The sequence below is a fragment of the Vulpes lagopus genome, chromosome 19, assembly GCF_018345385.1.
Source record: "Vulpes lagopus strain Blue_001 chromosome 19, ASM1834538v1, whole genome shotgun sequence".
Taxonomy (NCBI): domain Eukaryota; kingdom Metazoa; phylum Chordata; class Mammalia; order Carnivora; family Canidae; genus Vulpes; species Vulpes lagopus.
In genome coordinates, this window is record NC_054842.1 from 51,146,470 (window position 1) to 51,172,908 (window position 26,439).

A 26,439-nucleotide genomic window follows, 5' to 3' on the forward strand; every position below is an offset into this window, starting at 1 on the left:
GTAATAGGATTTTAGCTTCAGGAGATATTTATTCCCACAGAACACAAAGTAAAATAAAGAGACTAGAGTTGTTTGTTTTACCAAACAGAAGTGGTGGTGCAAGGGCTGGAGAGCACACTGTTCTTTCTGGGCTAACAATCCCTTTCCCTAGCAGCAACAGCTCATTTTGTCCTGTTTCAGTAAAGTAATTTTAGTACTTTGGAACTTTGAAATTTATTCAGAATAACAGTTTTATATTTCCAAGCACAGGTTGTCATTGCCAGAAAAAATAAACGTAATTTTCCAGGTCATTTTGGGCCACTGTGGCTAGGGTCAGATTTTGTGTTGAGTTAAAGTAGAGGAAAAAGGAGGAGGAGGATACAGTCACAGAAATGGTAGCACTAGCACCCTGGGAAAAGTAGTGATATTTGTAGATATTTGGATGTGGTTGTGAGTATGGGTGTTGTGATTTTAAGCAATTATAGTTTTAAAACCTCATGGCAAAAGAAACAGGAAGCAATGTTAATTTTTGGAGAAACCATTCAGTTAATGTTGTGACCCAAGATAGTTCATTAGGAAAAATGATTAAAAAAATATTATAAGGAATCTTGAAAAATCTGCATTTGTCAATTTGTAGTCCAAAAAAAAAAAAAAATATATATATATATATTTTTTTTTGTCAAAAATACTTTTGTTGGCAGCCCGGGTGGCTCAGCGGTTTAGCACTGCCTTCAGCCCAGGGCCTGATCCTGGAGTCTGGGGATCGAGTCTTGCGTCGGGCTTCCTGTGTGGAGCCTGCTTCTCCGTCTGCCTGTGTCTCTGCCTCTCTCTCTCTCTCTGTGTTTCTCATGAATAAATAAAATCTTTTTTTTTTTTTTTTTTTTTTTTTTTTTTTTTTTGAATAAATAAAATCTTAAAAAAAAAAATACTTTTGTTGACTGGCTGCAGGGGGTCATAGAGTGTAAAGTGAGGTTTCCCCATAGAAAGATAGGTATTAAAAAAAAAGTATTAGAGGACATACACTTTGGAAGAATATTTATATAAAATGAGTGTGTTATGTGTAATTTATATATGAAGCCAACATTTCTTAAAATCGCTCAGTTAAATTTTTTATGGATTAATCTCCGTATTTTAGTCTCAGATTGATTTATTTTTACTTTTACTATTTTAAAAGTAAGCTTCTTATTTTGAGATCATTGTAAATTCACATGCAGTTGCAAGAAACGATACCAAGAGATGCCAGCCTCTTCTTTCCCAGCTTCCCCTTCTCTCCCCAGGTTCCCCCAGTGGTAACATCTGCAAAACTGCGCTGCAGTGTCACGGTCAGGATGTGGTCGCGGATACAGTCAGGATGTGCACCAGATCCATCGCATTGCCCTTTCATAGGCACCTTCACGTCACCCTGCCTCTTCACACACCTCCACCACCCGACCTCCCAACCCTAATTCATGGCCCCTGGGAACCACTGATTTCTAATAATTATGTCATTCCAAGAGTGTTGTCTAAACGGCATAATGCAATATGTAACCTTTTGGGATTAGTTTGCTCACTCAGTGTAATTCTCTGGAGCTTTATTCAGGTTGTTGCCTGTATCAGTAGTTTATACTTTTCTGTTGCTGAGAGATATTCCAGAGTATGAAGGTTTACAGTTTAACCTGTCGAAGGACATCTGGATTTCCCCCCAGTTTTTAGCTATTATGTATAAAGCTGTAAATATTCATGTATATATTATTATGTGAACATATGTTTTCATTTTCCTGGGGTAAATGCCCAAGAGTGCAATTGCTGGGTTGTACAGTAGTAGTAGTAGCAGCATTGCATGTTTAGTTTTTTTCAGACACCGTCAAACTTTTCCAGAGTGCTCTCCCATTTTACATTCTTGCCAGCAGTGTATAAGTGAGCCACCTTTTCTGCATTTTTATCAGAAACTGATGTTGTCATTAGTGTTTAGGTTAGCTTTTCTGATAGGTACATAGGAATAATCTCATTGTGGTTTTAACTTGCATTTTCCTAATGGCTAATGATGAGTATATTTTCATGTACTTATTTGGCATCCGTGTATCTTGTTAGGTGAAATTTCTCTTCATGTCTTTTGGCCATGTGTTTTTTTTTTTTAAAGGTTTTTTATTTATTCATGAGAGACACAGAGAGAGAGAGACAGGCAGAGACACAGGCAGAGAGAGAAGTAGGCTCTATGCAGGGAGCCCGACGTGGGACTCTCAGATTTCTTTGTGTAATCTAGATAATAGTCCTTTGTCAGATATGTGATTTGTAAATATTTTTTTTCCCAGTCTATAGCTTGTCTTTTCATCCTCTTCACAGGGTCTTTTGCAGAACAGAAGCTTCAAATTTTGATGAAATCCCAACTTATCAATTTTTCCATTTATGGATCAAGCTTTTAGTATCAACTATAAGAATTCTTTGACTAGAAAATCCTAAAGATTTTCCCCTAGGTGTTTTTTGCTTTTAAAATCATATTTTTGTTTTACATTTAAGCCCATAGTCATTTTCTGTTAATTTTTGTATAGGGTATGAGTTTAGTATAAGATCCTTACTTCCTTCCTTCCCTTTTTCCTTCCTTCTCTCCTTCCTTTTAACCCGTGGGTATCTGACTGTTCCAGCACCATTTGTTGAAAAGGCTGTCTTTCCTTCACTAAGTTGCTTTTGGACCATTGCAAAAAATCAGTTTGGCATATTTATGCGGACCTATTTTTGGGTTCATTATTGTGTTCCATGATCTATGTTTGCTATTCTATTCCACTGATCTAATACCATAGTCTTGTGGTATTAGCAATATAATATGCCTTGAAATCAGGTAAAATGCTTCTTTCCACTTTAGTTTTTTCAAGATTGTTTTAGCTCTTCTAGTTCACTTGACTTTCCATATAAGCTTGAGAACAATCTTGTCTATATCTTAAAAAAATCTTGCTAAAATTTTGATAAGAATTACATTAAGCCTACACACACACACACACGCACACACACACACACACATACACATACACATACATGTATATATAAGCGTATAAAATTGGGGATAACTGCTATCTTTAATACTTTGAATCTTCAGTATGTTTCTCTGTTTATATCTTTGATTTTTTAAGCAGTATTTTATAGTTTTTTAGCATAAGAGTGTACTGTACATGTTTTGTTAGATTTATGCCTTAGTTTCATTTTTTTGAGCAATCATAATCGGTATTTTTAATTTCATTCTATGTGTTCACTGGCAGTCTATACAAATATAATTAGTTTTTGTATATTTATCTTCAGTCATTGACCTTGCTGAATTGTTTATTCTAGGATTTCTATTGTAGATTCTTTGGGATTTTCTTTTTTTTTTTTTTTTTATGATAGGCACACAGTAAGAGAGAGAGAGAGGCAGAGACATAGGCAGAGGGAGAAGCAGGCCCCATGCACCGGGAGCCCGACGTGGGATTCGATCCCGGGTCTCCAGGATCGTGCCCTGGGTCAAAGGCAGGCGCTAAACCACTGCGCCACCCAGGGATCCCTCTTTGGGATTTTCTATGTAGACAATCATGTCCTCTCAAATAGGGACAATTTTCTTCCTCTCTTTACTGGTATGTATACCATTTACTTCTTCTTGCTTTCTTGCTCTGGCTAGAACTTCCACCATTATGTTGGATAAGAGTAGAGCGAATGGATATCCTTGCCTTGTTCCTAATATTAGGAGAAAAAACACTCAATTTTTCACTATTAAATGTAATGTTGGTATAAGGGTTTTTGGCAGATGTTCCATACCAGTTGACCTTTAAATTGGTGGTGTAGCAAATTGACTTACCGATAAGAAAGGATCCTTATGGCCTTATGAAATAGTCAGATGGCCTGTATAATTAATGATTCAAAAACTACAGTGTCCGGTCTCAAAATGTTTCTTCCAATCTTTTTTTTTTTTTTTTAAGACTTTATTTATTTATTCATGAAAGGCAGAGAGAGAGGCAGAGACACAGGCAGAGGGAGAAGCAGGCTCCATGCCGGGAACCCGACGTGGGACTCGATCCCTGGCCTCCAGGATCACACCCTGGGCTGGAGGCAGCACTGAACAGCTGAGCCACCCGGGCTGCCCACGTTTTTTCCTAATCTTAATGAAATTCACTAGCTAGACATTCTTTGCCTCTTTTTAAATGGCAAACCTCTTAGATTAGCATTTTGTACTGCTGTCACTCTTACCTTTGTGGAATAGCTTATCTGTTTGTTTCTTCCTTATCCAAATACAGAAAGCATGGGATGGGTGGGGGGAAGAAAGGAAGAACAGCTCTGGAGCAGAGAATGCCTCAGCAGGGCAGCAGGAGGTTACTGGAGTTCCTTCTCTAGTTGAAGCAGGACAGGAACTTTGGAAAGGATCTGAAGCCTAATTTCACCTTTAAAAATTTTTGCATCATTTTCATATTAAATAATTATAATTTTAAAAGTACAAACACGGCACGTGAGAAGTTTATTTTATAATTTATTTTTAATCTGTACATTTAATATACTGCATTTGTTGATACCTCCTCCAAAATGCGTCTTGTAGAAAGCAGAAATATCCTGCTAATGAGAGCTCTTTTGTCAAGAATGACAGCATGTCATTATTTTACTTACAAAATGAGGACATGACATAGCACCAAGTTATAAGAATGAAACAGATTATATTTCACAAAAAATCAAATACCTTTTACTTCATTTGGGAACATAATTACAGTATTTCATATTTTCTCAAGTTTCACAGAAATGTCCTAAGTAATTAGCCCATACAAACACAAAGAATTTGAAAGAGCTATTGCATTTCGTTCTGTTGCAGTTTTACTTACAGAAGATTATTTACGATATAATAACATTGAAAACTTTTGTTCCATATACTTATTTAATATAGATCAATCAGGGCAGCCCTGGTGGCTCAGCAGTTTAGTGCTGCCTGCAGCCCAGGGTGTGATCCTGGAGACCCAGGATCGAGTCCCACATCAGGCTCCCTGCATGGGGCCTGCTTCTCCCTCTGCCTGTGTCTCTGCTTCTCTCTCTCTCTCTCTGTGTATTCTCATGAATAAATAAATAAAATATTAAAAAAAATATAGATCAGTCAGCGATTCAGATTGTACTAGGCCAGGTCTGGAGCCTCTTCTTATGGATTTATTATTTTATAATTTGATTGTCTTGTTTCCTAGATCATAGTATCGTGTTTGGACTCTCTTTGCTGAACTTCTAGAAGGCTCGGTCTATAAAATGTATTATTCACGTATTTCAGCTTTGTCCACCCCTGCCTTGGTGGCTGTTGTAGAATAACTTCTAATAGCTTTTGTAACTGTGACACGTATACTCGTCCTGTTTTGTACATCGGGCTGCAAATAAGCTCCACCTAGCAAGATAGCAAGAGTTTTCTTTCGGATGAAGATAAGGTGTTTCACCAAAATCTGGCCAAGAACCATGATTAATAGGCATAAGGTTAAGAATGAAAGTGCCTTCAAATAAGCAATATAATTTTCAAATTGATGCGTAGGAACCCAAACTCACAACGAGCAAAGGAATTATAAGAAAATACCCATCTGCTCTGAATTAGTTCAGGTCTCTTGCCCTGGATAAATTATATTCCCAGGAACTGATAGTATCTTTGAATGGGATTGTGGAGCTACTCTTGGTGATCTTTGAGAACACGTAGAGAGTGGGAGGATAATGTACAAATGCATCCCATGTGTAAAATGACCATAAATGACAACCAGTGAACTCAATTTCAAACCCAGACAAAATACTAGAATATATTTATTAAAAGGTGATTTGTGGGGGCATCTGAGTGGCTCAGTTAGTTAAGTGTATGTGTTCAGCTCAGGTCATGGTCTTGGGGTCCTGGGATCAAGCCCCATGTTGGGATCTCTGCTTAGCAGGGAGTCTGCTTCTCTTTTTCCCTCTGCCCCCCCCCTCTTTCTCTCTCAAATAAATAAATAAGATCTTAAATTTTTTATTTTTAATTTGTGAGGATATACCAGAGAAAACAATAACCTTTGAGCCAGTTTTATGTTCATTAAGAGAACTGGCATGTAGGTAGTGCCATTCCATTTTGTGTACTATTACTAGATCCTGAACCGTAGTAGCTGTAGAATATATGGACTTTATGAAGACATTTGACAAAGTTTGTCATAATATTCCTGAAGACAATATGAGTACGTATAGGCTGGTTATAAAGATAGTTGGGTAGTTTAAAAAAGAAAAGTTGTACCTTCAGCTCTTCAAGTGTGCTGAATAATAGATTGGTATCAACCAAGTATTTATGACATGCTGTGGAGTTCTTTCCCCAATTTTGTCATATTCCAATTTTTAATCAATGAATTGGATGGATAAAACAATTTATAAGGATCAGTTTTGAAAAAACACAAAACATAAAATTTCTTGGATACCGAAGTCAAAAAATAAAGGCTGAGTCTAAGACATACCTGTCTTTAGGATGTATGTGTGTCTAAGATATGCATGTATATATATCTTATTTATTTACTTACATTTATAATTATATTTATTTTTCTGAACTCTGATGTGAAAAGCCAAATATACAATAGAATGAAGGTTATTGGTTGCAGGAAATAGTAGTATAAAAGGGGAAAGATAATAGTGCAGGAAGATTGGGCATGGATCCCAAAGGGCAAGTAGGGCAGCTAGGTCTCAAGGAGAACTAAAGTGAGGTATTCGGAGGTCATTGGTTATTTTTTCGCTCTCATACTCTGGATCCAGATTATCTTTGTCTCATCCTGTCTCTGTGTGTGCACTCATCTGTCTCCCTCATCCTCTTTCAATGTGGCTAACTCTGTACCTTGCATATGATCCTTCTCCTTTGAGACTGCCCTAAAGGTGTCCCAGATACCTGAGTCTCCAACACTCGTAAATCTGGTAGGCTCATCCTAGCTTATGGCTTGTTTCTTCTGGGTCTAATGTCTAATCCTCCCAATCAGCCATGGCTAGGGTGGATGGATGGAGGGGATTTTAGTCATATTACCAAACAGAGCAGCCAGGACTGTGGAAGGTGGAAGGTAGATTCTCTAAGAAAGTTGTGGGAACGTCGGGCTCCCTGTGTATGGAGCCTGCTTCTCCCTCTGCCTATGTCTCTGCCTCTCTCTCTCTCTCTCTCTGTGTGACTATCATAAATAAATAAATAAAAAAAAAAAAAAAAAAAAGAAAGTTGTGGGAAGTTGGACAGCCCGGGTGGCTCAGTGGTTTAGTGCCGCCTTCGGCCCAGTGTGTGATCCTGGAGACCCAGCATCGAGTCCCATGTCGGGCTCCCTGCATGGAGCCTGCTTCTCCCTCTGCCTGTATCTCTGCCTCTCTCTCTCTCTCTCTCTCTCTCTCTGTGTCTCTCATGAATAAATAAATAAAATCTTAAAAAAAAAAAGTTGTGGGAAGGAATAGATTGGTATATTTAATATAATGAAAGATGGTTTTGTACTGCAGTATTTTTTAAAATAGGGGCTTTATTTAACACAAAAACCTGATATGGTATATAATATCAACATATAATTGCTAAAAATACAAAGACAATTGCGATCTAAGGTTGCATTAGAAGATACTACCACTGGCAGAGCATGGCAGCGAGGTTTGCTGGTAGTTTCGTCTCTGTTGCCTCCTTATGAACCACGAAGAGTGACTTTTATCTGCGTTACTACGTGGGTCACAAGGGCAAGTTCGGTCATGAGTTCCTGGAGTTCCGACCCGACGGGAAATTGAGATATGCCAACAACAGGAATTAAAAAATGACGTCATGATCAGGAAAGAGGCTTATGTACATAAGAGTATAATGGAGGAACTGAAGAGAATAATTGATGACAGTGAAATTACCAAAGAGGATGATGCCTTGTGGCCTCCCCCGGCTCGAGTGGGCCGGCAGGAGCTTGAATTGTCATTGGAGATGAACACATTTCTTTTACAACATCAAAAATTGGTTCTCTTATTGATGTCAATCAATCCAAGGATCCAGAAGGCTTACGAGTATTTTATTATCTTGTCCAGGACCTGAAGTGCTTGGTCTTCAGTCTTATTGGATTACACTTCAAGATTAAGCCAATCTAGATTGATCATTGGTGTGGACACAAGGGGGGTTGGAAGTACCTGTTTTTAATTACCATTATCAGGAAATTTTTGTGTATATCAGGGTAATATATTTTTATAAGCTATAAATTAGTCTTTAATAAATACATAACAAAATGCAAAAAAAAAAGATACTATCACTGATATAACTTATGAGATATTAGAATGAGGGAGGTTTGGCCCTAAACAAATTTGGAGTATTAAATTCTGGGCATCATGCTTTGAGGCATGCATAGAACACTGGAACAAGTTCAGAGGAAATTATTTAGAATTAGGAAGAAATTCAAAACCATGTCATATGGGAAGGAGCTGAGGGAACCGGAAGGTTGACTTGGGGAAGAGAAGCTATGGAATGTTCCTGACGGCTGTTTTTAAATATTAGAAAGAGTTCGGGGGTTGCTCCACATGGTTACTAGGAGCTCTAGGACCAGTGGATGTTCTAGGGAGGCAGATTTGGGGTCAGTATGAAAAGGAACTTCCTGACAGACAAAACCATCGGAAGATAGATAGGCTGCTTTGCAAAGTAGTTTCCCTTCACTTGGGATGTTGAAAAGAGTCGGGATAATGACTTATCTAGACCGAAATAGGTTCTATGAACCAAGTTATCTTTATGATTTCGTTCATATTTGCTGTTCTACAAATCTGTAAATTTGGTATCACTGGCATTGAGATGATCGATACGGTCATTCATCTGTATCCCACAGTAGTATGTTTTATAATTTGAAAGTTTTATTATTGAACTCAGATGAGCAAAATGTCACTATGTAAAAGTTTGTTCTTTTGTTTCACCGACTCTTGTGTAATGGAATTGACAGGCAGGTGAGGTGGTGTCGCCCTTAGTCAGGGGAGCAGTTTCCACAGTCTTAAGGGAGGTTGCGTGAAGAGGAAGCACCCCGAAATAGTTCAAGTATTGCTTTCCTTTTAGTGCCCCGGAGCAAACATTTAATGAAGCCGCCTCCTATCCTTTGTGAATGGCAGGACAAGTAGAGTCTGCTTGAAGAATATCTATAAACTGGAGACAGAAAAAAGAATTACTTCTCTCATGACTTTGCTAAAATTCCATTTTTCAGTGGCCTTATGTTGGTCAGAGATACGTGAACATTTTAATTGAAGGAAGTAAGAGGATGTAGCTGACTTCACATGCAGATAAGTGTGACACGAACGGCTGCAGGCATAGGTGCTGCACTTAGGTACACCTGGGTTCAGCCCCAGGGTCTCCATATACCACCTGGTGAGTCACCTTCAGTGGGCTCCATTTCCCTACCTAGAAGATGGGCATAACCATCCCTACCTGAAGGGAAAAGAACTGAGACAGAAGAGGTTAGGTTCAAAATGTTTTTGCTATTTGTGGTTTTATGACAGAATTCTGGCATAAATTCTGTCAAATTCTGTAAAAGTCATAAAATTTAAAACTCAGCAGGAACTTAAGAGTTCATTTGGTCCAATGCCAGAATTTTATAAATGCAGAAAAATAAGATCTGAAAAAGCCAAGAGGCATCTCCAGGATCACAGAGCAGCTGGCAGTGAAAAGCCAGTGATTTCTCTTCACTTCATGGAAAACTCATCTTAAAAATTTTAAAGATGTTTCCATCATTTTTAGTTTTATTTTATGGAAAATATTTCAAGAGTAAATCTCTCTTAGAGATACTATGGAGAAATAATCACTCTGGAAAACCCTTTTCTAATTCCAAGATTTTTTTTTTTTTAAGATTTTATTTATTTATTCGTGAGAGACACAGAGAGAGGCAGAGACACAGGCAGAGGGAGAAGCAGGCTCCGTGCAGGGAGCCCGACGTGGGACTCGATCCCAGGACCCTGGGGTCACGTTCTGGGCTGGAAGCAGACCAACCACTGAGCCACCCAGGTGTCCCTTTAATTCCAAGATTTTGTGTCAGAATCAATGTCATGCCAGTTTTGGAAGCTTTATCCAGGTATAGGCAAATCATAATCACTGCTCCATGGCATAGGCCAGTATCCATTTACTTTATTTGACCAGCATGGTTGCAATAGCATCTTCAGTGGAACTTTACTTTTCAGAATTTAAAAAATATCGTTTCAATTTATGTATGTCCATCTGTTTTCTAGATGTCTCCTGAAGAAAAAGTTTGTAAGTACTGTGGAGTCAGCTATCTAATTCTTCATGAGTTTAAAGCTATGGAAGAAAAAGTGAAAGCGATGGAAAAAGAGATGAAATTTTATCAAGGAAGTGTAGACCGTGAAAAGAGACTTCAAGAAAAACTACGGTCTCTTAGCCAAGATTTTGAACAGTACAAAATTGAAAATGAATCCAAAAGAGAAAGGTTGGAGTCTGTTATTCTCTTCTATCATTTATTTAGTTTGAAAGAAAAATACAGGAAATAACTAGACTTTGAGCATTTTTCTGGAATTTCTCTATATTAGTTATAGGTTGTATTTTAATACATTTGGCTTTATTTTATTATTGTTGTTCAATGTAATTATTACAGGTTGAGCATTTCTTTGAGGCATATATTTACTATTTGAATAATTAGAAACCAGTTAATTCAGTAATTATACATTGTGATGGGTCAAGTTTTATTTTTCCCCAGATGTATATCCTAACTTTATCATTAGGAAGATTTGTCTACCAAGAATCAGATGAATTTTGGTAGTTTTTGATACTTAACATTTGTTTTTAAATGGCCTCAAATATTTAGATTTGTAGAATAAGATTTTCATGTTTTGAAAAGGATGCCAAAGAATTAAAATTGGTACATGATTCTAAATCACTGAAATTGGAATAAAATTAAAGAATGGGTTCCTGATGCAGTTGAATCTATTCAGGAATTTAGTCTGCCTAAAGAGACTTCAGTCAATTTATACACTTCTGTGGAAGGGTTTTTGCTTGTTATTTTGTGGCTTTTTCTTATAAGTGAGTATTTCTTCATTTAAAATATCAACAGTTGATGTTAGGAAATCTTGAATTAATAAATTTAATGAAAAAAATAAATTTAATGAATGTTATGTCTTTGTAAAAGTAGGAACTTTGTTAAATCTCCTAGGATTAAGAGCTTATATTACATTTTATTATAAATTTTTATAATTACATTAAATCTCCACTGAGCTTGATATTTCTTAGACCTTTACTAAGAAAATGTTGTTGGGATGCCTGGGTGGCTCAGTGTTTGAGCATCTGCCTAGCTTAATTTCTTTGTGGTCTGAGCACAGAAATTGTATGATTTTAATCCTTTTAAATTTGGTAAGATGTGTTTTGTGGCCCAGAAAGTGTGGTCTGTCTTGGTGAATGTTCCATGTGAGCTTGAGAAAAATGTATATTCTGCAGCTTTTGGATGACGTAGTCCATAAATGTCAATTATATCAGTTGATTGATGATGTTGTTGAGTTCAACTATGTCCTTACTGGTTTTCTACTTGCTGGATCTATCCATTTTGATAAAGTGTTCAACTGTAATTATGGGCTTATCTATTTCTCCTTGTAATTCTATAAGCTTTTGCCTCATATTTTGATGTTATGTTGTTAGGCTTTATTGTTAAGGATTATTATGTTTTCTTGAGGCATTGACCCCTCTATCATTATGTCATATCCTCTTTAATTCTGGTAACTGTCTTTGCTCTGAAGTCTTTTCTGTCTGAAACTAATACAGATTTTCTTTCTCTTTCTTTTCTTTTCTTTTTTTTTATGTTTTATTTATTTATTTGACAGAGACAGAGAGCACAAGCAGGGGGAGCTGCAGAGGCAGAGGGAGAAGAAGCAGACTCCTCACTGAGTGGGGAGCCAGATATGAGGCTTAATCCCAGGACCCTGGGATCATGACCCAAGCCAAAGGCAGATGCTTAACTAACTGAGCCACCCAGGAACCCCCTCACTTTCTTTTGATTAGAGCTTGCATGATACAACTTTCTCCACTGCTTTATTTTTAATATATTGTATCTTTATATTTAAAATGGTCTTCCTGCAAGCAACATATATTTGGGTTTTGTTTCTTGATACACTGACAATCTCTGTTTTTTAATGGATGGATTTCAACTATTGATATTCAAAGTAATGATTGATGTAGCTGGATCAAGATCTACCATTTTTGTTACTCTTGTTCTTTGTTCTTATTTTTGTCTTCTAACTATTTTGCCTTTTGTGGATTTGAGCATTTTATATAATTCCATTTTATCTTTCTTAGAATATGTTATACTTCTTAAAAAAATTTTTTTTTTTAGTTTTTGCCCTAGAATTTGCAATATTTATTTGTAGCTGATCAAGATCTACTTTCAAATAATACTGTGCTACTTCATGGGTAGTTTAAGTACCTCATAATAACAAAATATTCCCAATTCCTTCCTTCCTCCTATTTCTTATACCATTGCTGTCATTCATTTCACTTTTAAGTAAGCATACATATATACTCATATATATTTTTAAAAGCTTACACAAATACATTATTGCTCAAGTATTAGTTTGAATGAACTATTGCTTATGAAACTAAAAATAAGGAAAGGTTTTTCCTTGACCTTCACTTATTCCTTTCTGGATGCTCTTCCTTTCTTTATATTGACCTGAATTTCTATTCTGTATTCTTTTACTTCTTTCTGAAGAATGTCTTTTAACCTTTTCTTGCAAAGCAGGTCGACTGGCAACAAATTCCCTCAATTTTTGTCTGAAAACTTATTTCTCCTTCACCTTGAAGGTTAATTTTATAGGGAACAGAATTTTAGGTTTTTTTTTTTTTTTTTCTCTCTCTCAAACTTTATTTTTTTTAAAAAAGATTTTATTTATTTATTCATGAGAGACACAGAGAGAGAGGCAGAGACACAGGCAGAGGGAGAAGCAGGTTCCATGCAGGGAGCCCGACATGGGACTCGATCCTGGGTCTCCAGGATCACAGCCTGGGCTGAAGGCAGTGCTAAACTACTGAGCCACCCGGGCTGCCCTTTTCTCAAACTTTATTTATTTATTTATTTCTCAAACTTTAAATATTTCATTCCACTTTTCTTTTTTGTTTTTTGCTTGCATGATTTTTGAGGAGAAGTTAGATATAAGTTTTATTTTTGTTCCTCTATAGGTAAGATGTTTTTTATCATCTGGCTTCTATCAAGATTTTTTTTTTCTTTAGTCATGATTTCCTGTAGTTTAGAGATAATATACCTAAGTGTGGCGTGTGTTTTTTTGTTTGTTTGTTTGTTTGTTTTTTTTAGAGGGGGTGGCATTTATCCTGTTTGGTTTTTTTGGAGGTTTCTGGATCTGTGGTTTGGTGTCTGACATTAATTTGGAAGAAATTCTCAGTCATCATTTCAAATATTTTTTCTATTATTTTTGTTATAGTTGTCCCAAAGTTCTTAGATCTTCTCTAATTTTTTTTTCATATTTTTTCCCTTTGTTTTTCAGTTTAAGAAGCTTTTCAGTTCTATTGTCATATCATCAAGCTCAGAGATTCTTTCCTAAATGATGTCTAGTCTACTAATAAGCCCATCAAAGGCATTCTTCATTTTATTAAAGTGTTTTTGATCTCTAACATTTCTTTTTTATTCTTTTAGAAGTTTCATCTCTCTACTTATCCATGTGATCTTGCATGTTGTCTGCTTTTTTCCATTAAAGCTCTTTTCATATTAATCATAATCATAGTTTTAAAAAATTTCTGGTCTGATAATTCTTACATTCCTGCCTATCTGCCTCTGGTTCTGACGCTTGTTCAATCTCTTCAAACTGTTTTTTTTTTTTTTTTTGTCTTTTAATATGCCTTGAAATTTTTTCAAAAGTGGATGTAATGCACTAGGTGAGAGGAATTGCTGTAAATGGGTCTTTAGTAATACGGTGGTAGTATGGTGGGAGGGGGTTGAGGGGCTCGTTCAGTAGTCCTGCGGTTGGGTCTCAGTCTTGCAGTAAGCCCATACCTCTGGACTGTGAACTTCACAGATGTTTCTCAATTGCCAACCACTTATCCCTCCCCATGGCTAGGGTGGAGCTGAGTAGTTCCCTTTGTAAGATTAGTTGGCTCTGATAAAACCCCAGCAAGTTAAACTCTGATAAGATAATTTCTCGGAGAGCAGGCCTTGTTAAGCAAAGCTTTGGTGTATTTCATCATGTTTACTTTCCCCTCTCTTTGTCAGAAACACAAGTGGATTTTTCTCTAATCTTCGCTGGGAGGACCTGACAGGGCTCCTGGAAGTAAAACTCAAAAAAAAAAAAAAAAAAATGGGATTTCCCCTGGAGTTTTTATTCTCTGACTTGTCCACAGTGAGCTTCCAGTCATTTGCCAGCTATAATTCAGGTTTTGGTTTCCTCTCGTTGGTTCCCACGGAGGTTTCTCTTACGGGTTTCCGCTCTGAGAAGTTGTGATCCTCTGTATCCACCTCTGTCTCCAATTTTGAGGGCAGTGGTTTGTCCTATGACTTCACTTCTCTGACACATCTAGCAAGAGTTGTTCATTTTTCACTTTGTTCATCTTTTTACCTATTGTTAGGGTAGCATATTTACTTCTAAGCTCCCTCTATTCCTGACTGAAAACTAGCAGTCTTACGTGGGCATTAAAAAAAAATGACTTAATACTTTAAATTTTTTTATTTTTTTCATGTGCTGTAAATGTTTATACCTGGGCTCATTAAGCCTCATGGAACCTGAATCAAAGTATAGATATATCAAGAGGAAGAACAGAATGTGGGAGACAAAGGAAATAAACAGATATGAGTGCCCAGGGACGCCCGGCTGGCTCAGCGGTAGAGCATCTGCCTTCTGCCCAGGGCATGACCCCGGGGTCCCAGGATCGAGTCCCGCCCGCATCGGGCTCCCTGCATGGAGTCTGCTTCTCCCTCTGCCTGGGTCTCTGCCTCTCTCTCTCTGTCTCATGAATAAATAAATAAAATCTTTTTTTTTTTTTTTTTTTTTAAGATATGAGTGCCTGAAACTTTTTAAAAAGTATGGGTTTCAAATAACATTTTCAAAAAAAAAAAAAAAAGTATGGGTTTCAAATAACATTTTCTAACCTTGACTTTCTGGTTTTAATAGGTTAAGGCTATTACTTCTTTATCAATTCCTCTGGCGTCTGTCATAGTCTAGTATTGAGCTGCCAACTTGACATTGTGGCAGAAATATCTTTCGGGGTTCCTCTGGGAGGTCTGGTCCAGAGTTCCTCTGGAAAAGACTTCATTTGAGTAGCCACAAAGAAATTCTGTGTTTGTAGATACTAAATATATCATTATTATAACTACTAGGGTATTCTATGGATTTAAACTTCTTGAAACTATAGTTTAAGCTTATGGTGCTCATTTACCTTTAGTCATCACAGGGTAGCATCCTGATTACAGCTGGATGTTCCAGAGAATCCAAGAACCATAACGGCAGATTATTGGTCAGAAACGTTTGTGTTTAGAATTGAATGAATTGATTACATTAAACTTTAATTTTTGAGATCATGGTAGGTTCACAAGCAGTATAAGAAATAATAGAGATCCTGTGAATTATTTACCTGGTTTCCCCCGATGGTAACAGCTTGTAAAACTGTAGTGTAATATCGCAATGAGGATTTTGACGTTGATATAGTCAAGATGCAGGACAGTTTCATTACCACAGATTCCTCATGTTGCTCTTTATAGCCACATTTACCCTCCCCGTCCTCTGTTCATGACCCCTGGCAACCACCATTTCTATAATTTTGTCCTTTCAGGAATGTCATATAGATGGGATCATAGAATATGAGTCTTTTGGGATAGGCTTTTCATTCTTTGGAGATGCATTCAAGTTGTGTGTATTAATAGTTCATTCCTTTTTATTGCTGAGTAGTATTACATTGCATTGATGTACCACATTTTGTTTAATCATTTACATTAATCACTCACAGAAGGGCACGTTGGTTGTTTTCAGCTTTTTCCTATTACAGTGGAAGCTGCTATGAATATTTATATATAGATTTTTGTGTAAACCTGAGTTTTGTTTCTCTGAGATAAATGTTCAGAGTGCAGTTGCTGGATGATAGGTTACTGCATGTTTATTTTATTTTATTTTATTTTATTTTATTTTATTTTATTTTATTTTATTTTATACGTTTGGTTTTATAAGAAGCTTCCAAATGGTGTTCCAATGTGGTTGTACTGCTTTATATTTTCACCAGAAACATATGAGTCATCCAGTTTTTCCACATCGTCACTGGCATTTGATGTCAACTATTTCTTTTTTTCTTTTTTTTTTTTTTTTTAACTATTTCTTATTTTAGTTATTCTGATAGGTGAATAGTGGGGCCTCATCATGGTTTTAAATTGCATTTCCTTAATGGCTTGTGATGTTAAACACTTTTTCATGTGTGTATTAGTTTCCCAGGGCTGTCATAACAAAATTGAACAGACTGCGTGGCTTAGACAACAGAAATTTATTTTCTCACAGTTTTGGACGCTAGAAGGCCAAGATCAAGGTGCTTGATTACTGACAAGGCCTCTTTTCCTGGCTTTTAGATAGCTGCCTGCACCCTGTGTCCCCACATGACCGCTTCTCTGTACATTTGAAGAGAGAGATCTCTGGGGACTCCTCATTTTCATATAAGGATACCAGTGCTATAGGATTAGGGACCCACAATCATGATGTCATTTAACTTTAATTACCTCCCTGAAGGCCCTGTCTCCAGATATAGTCACATTGAGAGTTAGGGCTTCAACATATGATTTTTTTTTAAGATTTTATTTATTTATTCATGAGAGACACACAGAAAGAGACAGAGGCAGAGACACAGGCAGAGGGAGAAGCAGGCTCCATGCAGGGAGCCTGATGTGGGACTCGATCCCGAGTCTCCAGGATCATGCCCTGGGCCGAAGGCAGGCGCTAAACCGCTGAGCCACCTGGGCTGCCCTCGACATATGATTTTGGAGGGACATAATCAGTCCTTAATATTGCGTTCACTTGTTACCTGTATATTCTCTTGGGTGAAATGTCTATGTATATCTTCTGCCCATTTTCTAGCTGAAATCTTAAGTTTTTTTAGCGTTGAGTTTGGAGAATTGTTTGCGTACTCTCAATACTAGTTCTGTATGCACTAAGTAGGGCGCTTGATGGGATGAGCACTGGGTTGGCAAATTGAATTTAAATTAAAAAGTTAAAAAAAAAAAAAAGCAACAATCTAAACTACATACCACACAAACCCTCCAAGTTCTATGCCAGTTTCTCTGGCATTCAGTCAAATACCTACACCACTTCATGGGGACAGGCTCCTAATCTTAGGATTCTTGTGCATGGCTTGGCCTTTGCAAGGAATCCCGTTTTACAGAATAACTATGTCTCAATAAGTACTTATTCTCTGGTGTCAGAAAAAAAAAATACTAGTTCTTTATGTGCTTTCAATCCTAGTACTAGGATATGTGGTTTGTAAATATCTCCTAGTCTTTTTATCCCCTTCATAAGGTCTTTTGCAGAGGAAAACTTTTTTACTTTTGATGAGATTTAATTTATCAGTTTTTCTTTCTATAGATCATGCTTTTGTCAAGTCTAAGGACTCTGCCTGGCCGTAGAGCCTGAATATTTTCTTCGGTGTTTTTTCTCTCTCTTTTTTTTTTTTTCCTAAAAGTTTTTATGTTATAAGGTGTGGGACTTCATTTGAAGTTCATTTCTTGCCTTTGAATGTTCAGTTGCTCCAGCACCACTTTTTTAAAAGGCCACCTTACCGTCATTGAATTGTTTTCGTACATTTGTCAAAAATCAGCTGGGTGCATTCGTGTTGGTTTATTTTGGGGTTCTCTCTTCTGTTCCACTTATCTATGTGTCTGTTTTTCCGCCGGTCCCACACAGTTTGATTACTATAGAAATTTGATAGGCCTTTATATTAAAAGTAGAGTGATTCATCCTATTTTATTCTTCTTTTTATTTTTTTAAAGATTTATTTATTTATTCATGAGAGACACAGAGAGAGAGGCAGAGACACAGGTGGAGGGAGAAGCAGGCTCCCTGCAGGGAGCCCCGTGTGGGACTTGACCCTGGGACCCCAGGATCACGCCCTGGGCCGAAGGCAGGTGCTAAACCACTGAGCCACCCAGGGACCCCCTTTATTCTTCTTTTTAAAGATTGTTTTAGAGATGCCTAGATGGCATGTGACTGTTGGTTAGAGCCTATAATGGTCAGGATCTCAGGATCGTGAGGTAGAGCCCTGTGTCTGGCTCCATGCTCAGCACCAAGTCTGATGAGATTCTCTCCCTCTTCCTCTGCCCACCCCTTCACTCTCTCTCTCTTTAAAATTAATAAATAGATAGATTGTTTTAGTTCTAGTTTCTTTACCTTTCCATATAAAATTGAGAATCAGCTTGTGTCTACAAAACATCTTGCTCAGATTTTGATAGGAATTAAATTAATCTGTGTATCAGTTTGGGGAGAATTGACATCTTTACTATGTTGAGTCTTCCAGTCCATGAACACAGTATATCTCTCCATTTATTTCAGTCTCCTTTGATTTCTTTCATTAACATTTTGTAATAATCAGCATGCAGAACTTGTACATGTTAATATATACTCAAGTATTCCATTTTCTTTGGAGTGTTTGTAAATGGTATCATGTTTTTAATTTTGGTTTCCACATGCTCATTGTTAGTATAGAGAAGTGCATTGTTAATATTTAGAAATGCAGACAATCATAGTGTCTGAAAATACGGACAGTTTTATTTTTTCTTTACTATTTATACTTTTTTTTTTTTGCTATAGTGACTAGAACTTCCAGTAATATGTTGATTAAGTGGGGTGAGAGTGCACATCCTTGCCTTATTCCCGATCTTAGAGGGAAAGCATTCATATTTCACTGCAAGTGTGATGTCAGTCATAAGTTTTTTTTTGCTAGATGTTCTGTATCAAATTGAAGAAGTTCACCTCTAAGTCGGCTAAGAGTTTTTATCATGAATAGATGATGAATTTTCTTAAATGTTTTTTCTTTGCCCTTTTTTTAAAAAAAAGATTTTATTTGTTTATTTGAGAGAGAGAGAGAGAGCACGTGCATGAGCAGAAGCAGACGCCCCACTAAGCAGGGAGCCCAACGTGGGGCCTGATCCCAGGACCCCAGGACCATGACCTGAGCCAAAGGCAGACGCCCAACTGGCTGAGCCACCCAGGTGCTCCTTTCTTTGTCCTTGGATATAATCATATAATTGTTCTTCTTAATCTTTTGTATATGGTGGAATACATTGATTAATTTAAAAATATTGAACTAGACTTGTACACCTAGAATAAATCCCACTTGGTCATGATGTATTATATACATTTACTAGATCTGATTTGCTAATATTTTGTTGAGGGTTTTTGTGCCTAAATTACTGAGAGATACTGGTGTCTGGTTTCTTTTTTTGTTACGCTTTTGTCTGGTGTTGGTATTATGTTAATGAGGTGAGAAGTGGTTCCTTCTCTTTTATATTCTGGAAGAGATTGATTAATTCATCTTTAAATGTCTGATAGAATTCTCTAGTGAAACCATCTAATCCTGGAGATTTTTGTTGCTGTTGATAACCTTTAAATCATAGATTCCATATCTAATGGTTGTAAGACTGCTCAAGTTATTTATATTGTCTTGGTTGAGGTTTGGTAGTTCATGGTTTTCAAGCAATTCTATCCCAAGTTGTAAAATTTGGGGGGGTATTGTTTATAGTAATACCTTTTCATGGCTAGAGGATCTGTAGTGATATTCCCTCTTTCGTTACTGATGGTGTTGATCTTTTATTTTTATCCTTTTAATTCCTATTATTGATTATAAATTTTGATTTTTTTTAAAGAGCAGATTTTGTTTCATAAATTTTCTCCATTTTTAAGAACATTTTTGTTTTCAATTCTTTGATTTCTGCTCTTATCTCTGGTATTTCTTTTCTTCTACTTGCTTTGGGTTTATTTTACTCTCCTTTTTCTGATTTCTTGAGATAGGAACTTAGTTTTTTTTTTTTTTTTTAAGTTTTTATTTAAATTCCAGTTAGTTAATATACAGTGTAACATTAGTTTCAGGTGTACAATATAGTGATTCTTAGATTATTTATTTGAGAACTTCCCTCTTTTCTAATGGAAGTGCTTAATATTTCTAATAGAAAGTTTTACTCATGAATTTAATTCTATTCACTGTTTTAGTTGTGTTGCACATATTCTGATATGCTGTACTTTCATCTCAATTTTAGTTCTCTGTGTATGTATAATTTAAAATTTTTCTTTTGACACTTCTTTAACATATGTGTTAGAAGTGTGCTGTTTAGTTTCCAAGTGTTTGTACATTTTCTTATATTTGTTACTGATTTCTAGCTTGATTCCATTGTAGTGAAGAGAATATATTCTATATAATTTCAACTTTTAAAAATTTGTTGAAATTGGCTTTATGGCCCAGAATATGTTCTGCCTTGGTGACTGTTATACGGATCGTTGAAAAAAGTAGTATACTGCTGTCATTGGGTGGAGTTTTTTATATATGGCAATTAAAACCTGGTGATTGATAGTTTTGTTGAGTTCTTTCATTTCCTTGCTGATTTTCTAAATATATCAGTTACTAAAAGTGGAATTTTAAACGTCCCCAACTCTAGTTATAGATTTGTCTATTTTTCTTTGAGTTCTGTAATTTTTGCTTCGCATATTTTATGGTTCCTTTGTTTGATGTGAATACCTTTAGGATTGGTATGTCTTCCTGCTAGATTGACCCTTTTACCGTTATGTAATGTCCTTCTTTCTCTCCAATAATTTTCTTTGCTCAGAAGTCAACTCTCTCTGATGTTATGATAGCCACTACTGTTTCTTTACTGATGTTTCTAACTGATTTTTCTAACTGATGCCTGGATGGCTCAGTTGGTTAGGCACCTGACTCTTGAATCAGCTAAGGTCTTGCACCTCAGGGTCATGAGTTTAGGCCCAGTGTTCAGGATCCGATTTGGGCTCCATGCTGGGTGTGTAGCCTACTTAAAAAAAAAAAAAAAGTTAAGGCTGTTTACATGGTATATTGTTTCTATTCTTTTGCTCTCAGTCTACCTATGAGCAAATTTTAAGAGAGTTTTATAGACAGCATATTGTTGAAGCATGTTTTTTTTTTTTAAATCTACTCTACCAGTCTGTCTCTCTTTTTAAAAAGATTTTATTTATTTATTTATTTATTTGTTTATTTATTTATTTGAGAGAGACAGAGTGAGTGAGTGAGAGGGAGAGCAGGGGAGGGGCAGAGGGAGAAGACAGAGAATGTCAAGCAGATTCTGTGCTGAATGCAGAGCTCACATAGGGATCTTAGGATCTGGAGATCGTGTCCTAAGCCAAAGTCAGGAGTCAGTCACTTACCCAAATGAGCCACCGAGGCACTCCTTCGCCAGTCTCTTAATTTATGTATTTAGACCATTTACAGTGATTATTAGTATGTTAGAGTTTAAGTATGCCACTTAATTATTCATGTTCAATTTGTTTCTTCTGGTTCTCTTTTTTCCATTTCTCTTTTCTTATCTTTCTGTTGGTTTCTTGAACATTTTAAGGATTATATTCTGATCTATTTATAGTAATTTTTATATATTGCTTTGCAAGGGTTTCTTAGTGGATGGTCTAGTTATTGCATTATAGATACATAATTTATAGTCTGTAGTCTAATTATGATGTGTCTTACATGGACTTCTTGGGTTTTTTCTTTTTGGGTAGAATAAAGTGTTCCCTACAGCTTGTTGAATCTGTAAGTTTATATCTCTTGTTGTATTTAGGAAGTTTTCAGCCATTATTTCTTTGAATATTATTTGGTACTACTCTCTTCTCCTTAGGGTCTAATCATATGAATGTTAGCTCTTTTGTAATCATCTCACATGTGTCTAAGATTGTTAATTTTTTTCCCCCTATTTTCTCTCTATTCAGATTGGGTGAATACTGTTGATCTATCCTAAAGTTTATTGATTCTGTCTTCTGTCATTATACTCTGCTATTGAGCCTGTCTAGTGAGTTTTTTCTTTCAGTTATTGCATTTTTCAGTTCTGTAATTTCTATTTGGTTCTTTTTTTGGAACTTCTATTTCTTTGTTGGGATTCTTTATTTTTTTAGTTTCAATAGACTATTTAATTGCTTTTAAAATAATTTTTATGCTGGCTGCTTTATGATCCTTGTCAGATAATTCTAACATTTGATTTATCTCAGTGTTGGGTCTGTTGTTTATCTTTTCTTGTTAATGTTATGATTTTCCTGGTTCTGGCATGATGAGTGATTTTCCATTGAATCCTGGTTATTTTAAGGTTAAACTGTGAGGCTCTGGATCTTATTACATCTATTTATTTATTTATTTATTTATTTATTTATTTATTATTTTTATTTTTTAGCAGGCACTCCCTCTGTTGAGGTATAGCATGAATGCCAGATGGGTATATTTGTTCAGCTTTCTACTGGGCTCACTGACACTTCTCTAGCAAAAGTGGGTTTTGAATCATATTACCTTGTATCAAACTGATAGAGTGGAAGTTTACATTTCCCCCTTGGCCCCATTCACACTTTTCTGGCTAAAGTAGGTCACCAACTTGCACTGCCGTGTGTCTCTGCTTGGGTTATAACTTTAGCTCCCTGCTGCTGAACTCACTGTCAGCAAAGACTGTGAATCAGAGGGCTGACTCACACTGCTTTGTTGCAGCTGAATGGGCAGAAGCGTGGCTCCTCCATGTGCCCCACTGACACCAAGGGATGGGAGAAGTAGGGTGCCACCCAGGCCTGCTTCCTGCCACTTTATTCTGTCTTGTTGATGCCAACCTGGAGGGGAGGCTCAGTTCCTTGCTGGACCCACTGGCACCAGAGGGAGGGAAGTAGAGCATTGACTACTTGGTTTCATACTATGTTATTCTATCTCATTGGTATTGAGTGGGGCTGAAGGCTCCTAATTGAGATCCTCTGACACAGGATCTGGAAGAGAAGCAGGAATAGGAGTGCTGCAAGTACTGTTTTTAACTGCTTCGTTCAGTCTCTTTGCTGTCACTTGGTATGCAGATTTAATTTCCCACTAGGCCTCACTGACACCAGGAGTGGAAGGAAAGTGGAGTGGTCACGACTCCTGACTTACATAGCTTTGTTCAGACTTGGTGCAGGTTTGGGGTGGAGGCCTTGCTTTCCATGGGCTCTGCTGACACTTCCCCTGGTGGGAGAGTTGGAGCCTATCGTAACATTTGCAAGAGGGAAGATCAGCTCCCAGATCAGCCTACTGATACTGTGCCAGTTAGGTGAATTAAGTACACCATCTGCTTCTCTGGGGTAGAGATGAGGTGGCGTGGAAGATCAACTTTTCACTTGGCTGCAGCCCCACTGAAACTGTGGGGTGGGAGGTACAGTTGTGCAGCTGATGTCTAGCTTGAGAGGGTGGATGTTGCCAAGAATGTTTTTTGTTCTTTAGTCACCCTATTCCTGATCAGCTATGAGCTTGTTGTTGTTGTTGTTGTTGCTGCTGCTGCTGCTATTGGTGATTCTGGTTTGGAGACATTGGCGCACTGTTTGAGATATATGGAGTTAATAAGGAAACTCAGGGATCTCACTGCCTTGGTATTTCTCAAGTCCTGAGATCCATAGGCCATCTGCCTTCTTTCTCCTTTCAGAGGCTTTCTATACTTGTGTTGTGTTACCATTAGGGTTTTTTTTAGTGGTAAGAGGGAGGACCTGAGAGTAACAGAGCTACTCTATCTTGGTTGTGACCTTGGGTTGATATTTTAGCCAAATCAAATGCTGCTTTGAATAACTAAAAACTTTTTTTTTTAAGTAATTGATTAAATTTTCACAAATGTGAAGCTAGTTCACAAAAGTCAATGGTTATATAAAACGTATTTCTGTGTGCCTGCTACACATCTTTTCTTTGACGTCTGTTTTGCTCATGCCAAACTGAGACTGTGGCATGGAGATATAAGCAGCCATGCAATAGGCCTGCCCGTGAGGAGCCAGAATTAAGAGTTTTGTTGATCATAGTTGGCAGTTCTCACCAATCAGATAAGCCATAGAAATCAGGTCTAACGCAGAGAGGAACGGGCATAGGTAGGTACCAAGGGTTCAGAGAGTTAGATTGAGTCCACAGTTTGGGATCAAAACTAGTACAGAGAATGTCCTTGAGTTTATAAATGTCCTTGGCTGGAATAGAGGGTAATTGGGCAAACAAAGCAGGTTTTGTGAATTATCTTCCCCTGCCAAATCTACCTTCCACATAGGCTGGTTATATCAGTTAGGGTTGCATTCTGCAGCAAGTGGCTTAAATGGACTAGACTTTATTTGTTTCTTGAATCAAGAAGGGGTATATAGGTGCTCAGTAATGTCACCAGGGACCCAGCCCCTTTCCATCTCTCACTTTGTCTTTCTCAGTGAGAAGAGCCTTATGCTGGTCTTGTCGTGATCTCAAGATGGCTTCTACCCTGCCAGATGTCATGTTCATTTCTAGGCAGGAATATGAGGGCTGAAGCACTCAGGGGAAATGCCCGTATTAGGAAATCAAAAGCTTTCCTACAACTGCAGGGGTTCTGGGGAACTGACTGCGGGGGAGTTGGCTCACTGTTTGCTGAAATATCAGGTTCTGTTGTAAGGAAGAAGACACTCACAGGGCCTGCCTCACTGGGCCATTACAGCTTCCTCCAGAAAATAATGTGTGCATGCTTACTCTAGTTCCTTGAGTGGGAGAGAAATGGTATCTCAAGAAAAGAAATATATCAAGACTCCCTTTTTAAAAAGGTCTTCTATACATGTCTTATCAAGGCTCTGCTTTTTCTACTTTTGCAGTACTCTCTGGGGTTTGTGGAAGTCGTGGTAAGAGGCACACATTAAAAATGTTTGTGGCAACTGATTTTGAAAAATGAAGATTTTTAGAACAAAGAACTGATGCAGAATTATAGTTCTCATTGGGTAGGATGCTTTTTGGGTAATCACTTCAAATCTCTGGGGCTTTTCAAGCTTTTACGTCTCTCTTAAGATCATGATTTGTCCCTTTTGGGGCAGAGTGAGAATATCTGTAATGACATAAGAGCTGGTGTTAAAGGGAGTGCGGTTGGGTTGAGCATGGGGAAGGCAGGAAAAATAAGGTTGAGTTCCATTGCAGAAAACATTTATGCTTTTTCAGGCCACTGAAATGTGGCTCTAATAGACATAGGTTCATTAACCATTCATTCATTCATTCATTCATTCACTCATTCATTCATTCTTTCATTTAAAGATTTTATTTATTTATTCATGAGAGACACACTGAGGGAGAGGTGCAGAGACACAGGCAGAGGGCGAAGCAGGCCCCATGCAGGGAGCCCAATGTGGGACTCCATCCCAGGTCTCTAGGATCAGGCCCTGGGCTGAAGGTGGCGCTAAACTGCTGAGCCACCCGGGCTGCCCCATTAACAAATAATTTAAACCTAGAAGTTCATATCATGGTGTTTTTTTTTTTTTTTCCAGTCTAGGTGTATACATAAGAGTTTATTATATTAATATCTTTCCTATGCATTACTTAAACCCTGAGAAGCTTAAACAAGTTCTATTCACATCATGTAGTTGAAGACCAGCTAATCTTTTTATTGTCTTTTTGTTGTTCACCAGTACTAAACTATGTTCCAGACCAAAGTCCTTAGATATACAGCATACTGTTTTCCCTTATTCCTTCTCTCTGTGGACATGTGCAAACAGTAAATAAAGGTTGACAGGTGTTTTTTACTGTTGGTATAAATAATGCTTACATGAGTTTCCTTGTTACTAGATCTGGCAAGGTTATGGAGATTGATATTTATTCAACAACATTGATAGACCTATGTATACGTGTATATCTTTTATTACCAGTATAACTTTGAAAGCTCTTCTGTGTACCATTATGTTGTTGCTATAGCAACATACTTACCAAAATAAGGTACTTTTTATTTTATTTTATTTTTTTTGCTTTGTCTTTTTAAAGGAGGTCTCTTTTTTCCCCAAGCTTTTTAATCAGCACTGTAGAATTTTGGTCCCAGACATTCAATATTCTTTCTATTTATCTTTTCCCCTTGAATTTCCCTTGCTTAAAAGTAGCTATTTATCATTATAAAATGCAGTTTTTATTGGACTAAATCCTAGGGGGAGTTATAAGAATGAATGAAGGGAAGCCGTGTATGATACGGTATAAACGGTAGAGGCTCTGCTATTACCTAGGCCCATGACCTTGGCTTGTAATCTTTTCATACTTTAGCTTCTTCATCTAGAAAATGGTCAAAGAACAAACTGCTTCACAGGAGTGATGTACACATTACTCTGTGCCTGGCAGGAATTCAATTGTCTTACTTCCCTCATCTTCCTTTTTTTCCCTTTCCTTGTTTTTTTTTTTTTTTAACTAAACTTAATAACATACAGTTTTTTCCTCCATAGATATCACCACATTCCCACCTACCTTGGATATCTGAACATTACCTACTATTATAAGGGAAGTCCTTAGGTCTAAGAAATACCTTGATCTCAGCTCTACCAAAACTATTCCATTTTAATTGGTGATTTAAAGTGCCTAGCCAACTCTGATTATGTCCACAGCCT

At 37.1% G+C, this 26,439-nt stretch overlaps 1 protein-coding gene and 1 pseudogene across 1 annotated transcript in view; both read left to right on the forward strand.

Moving 5' to 3' along the window:
* Positions 1-26,439, forward strand: part of LEKR1 (leucine, glutamate and lysine rich 1) — a 167,192-nt gene that overhangs the window by 6,826 nt on the left and 133,927 nt on the right. The window contains exon 3 of the mRNA XM_041733691.1: positions 10,123-10,337. Coding sequence (XP_041589625.1) covers positions 10,123-10,337 — 215 coding nt within the window. The remainder of the gene's footprint in view (positions 1-10,122; positions 10,338-26,439) is intronic.
* LOC121479024 lies at positions 6,588-8,052 on the forward strand (annotated as a pseudogene).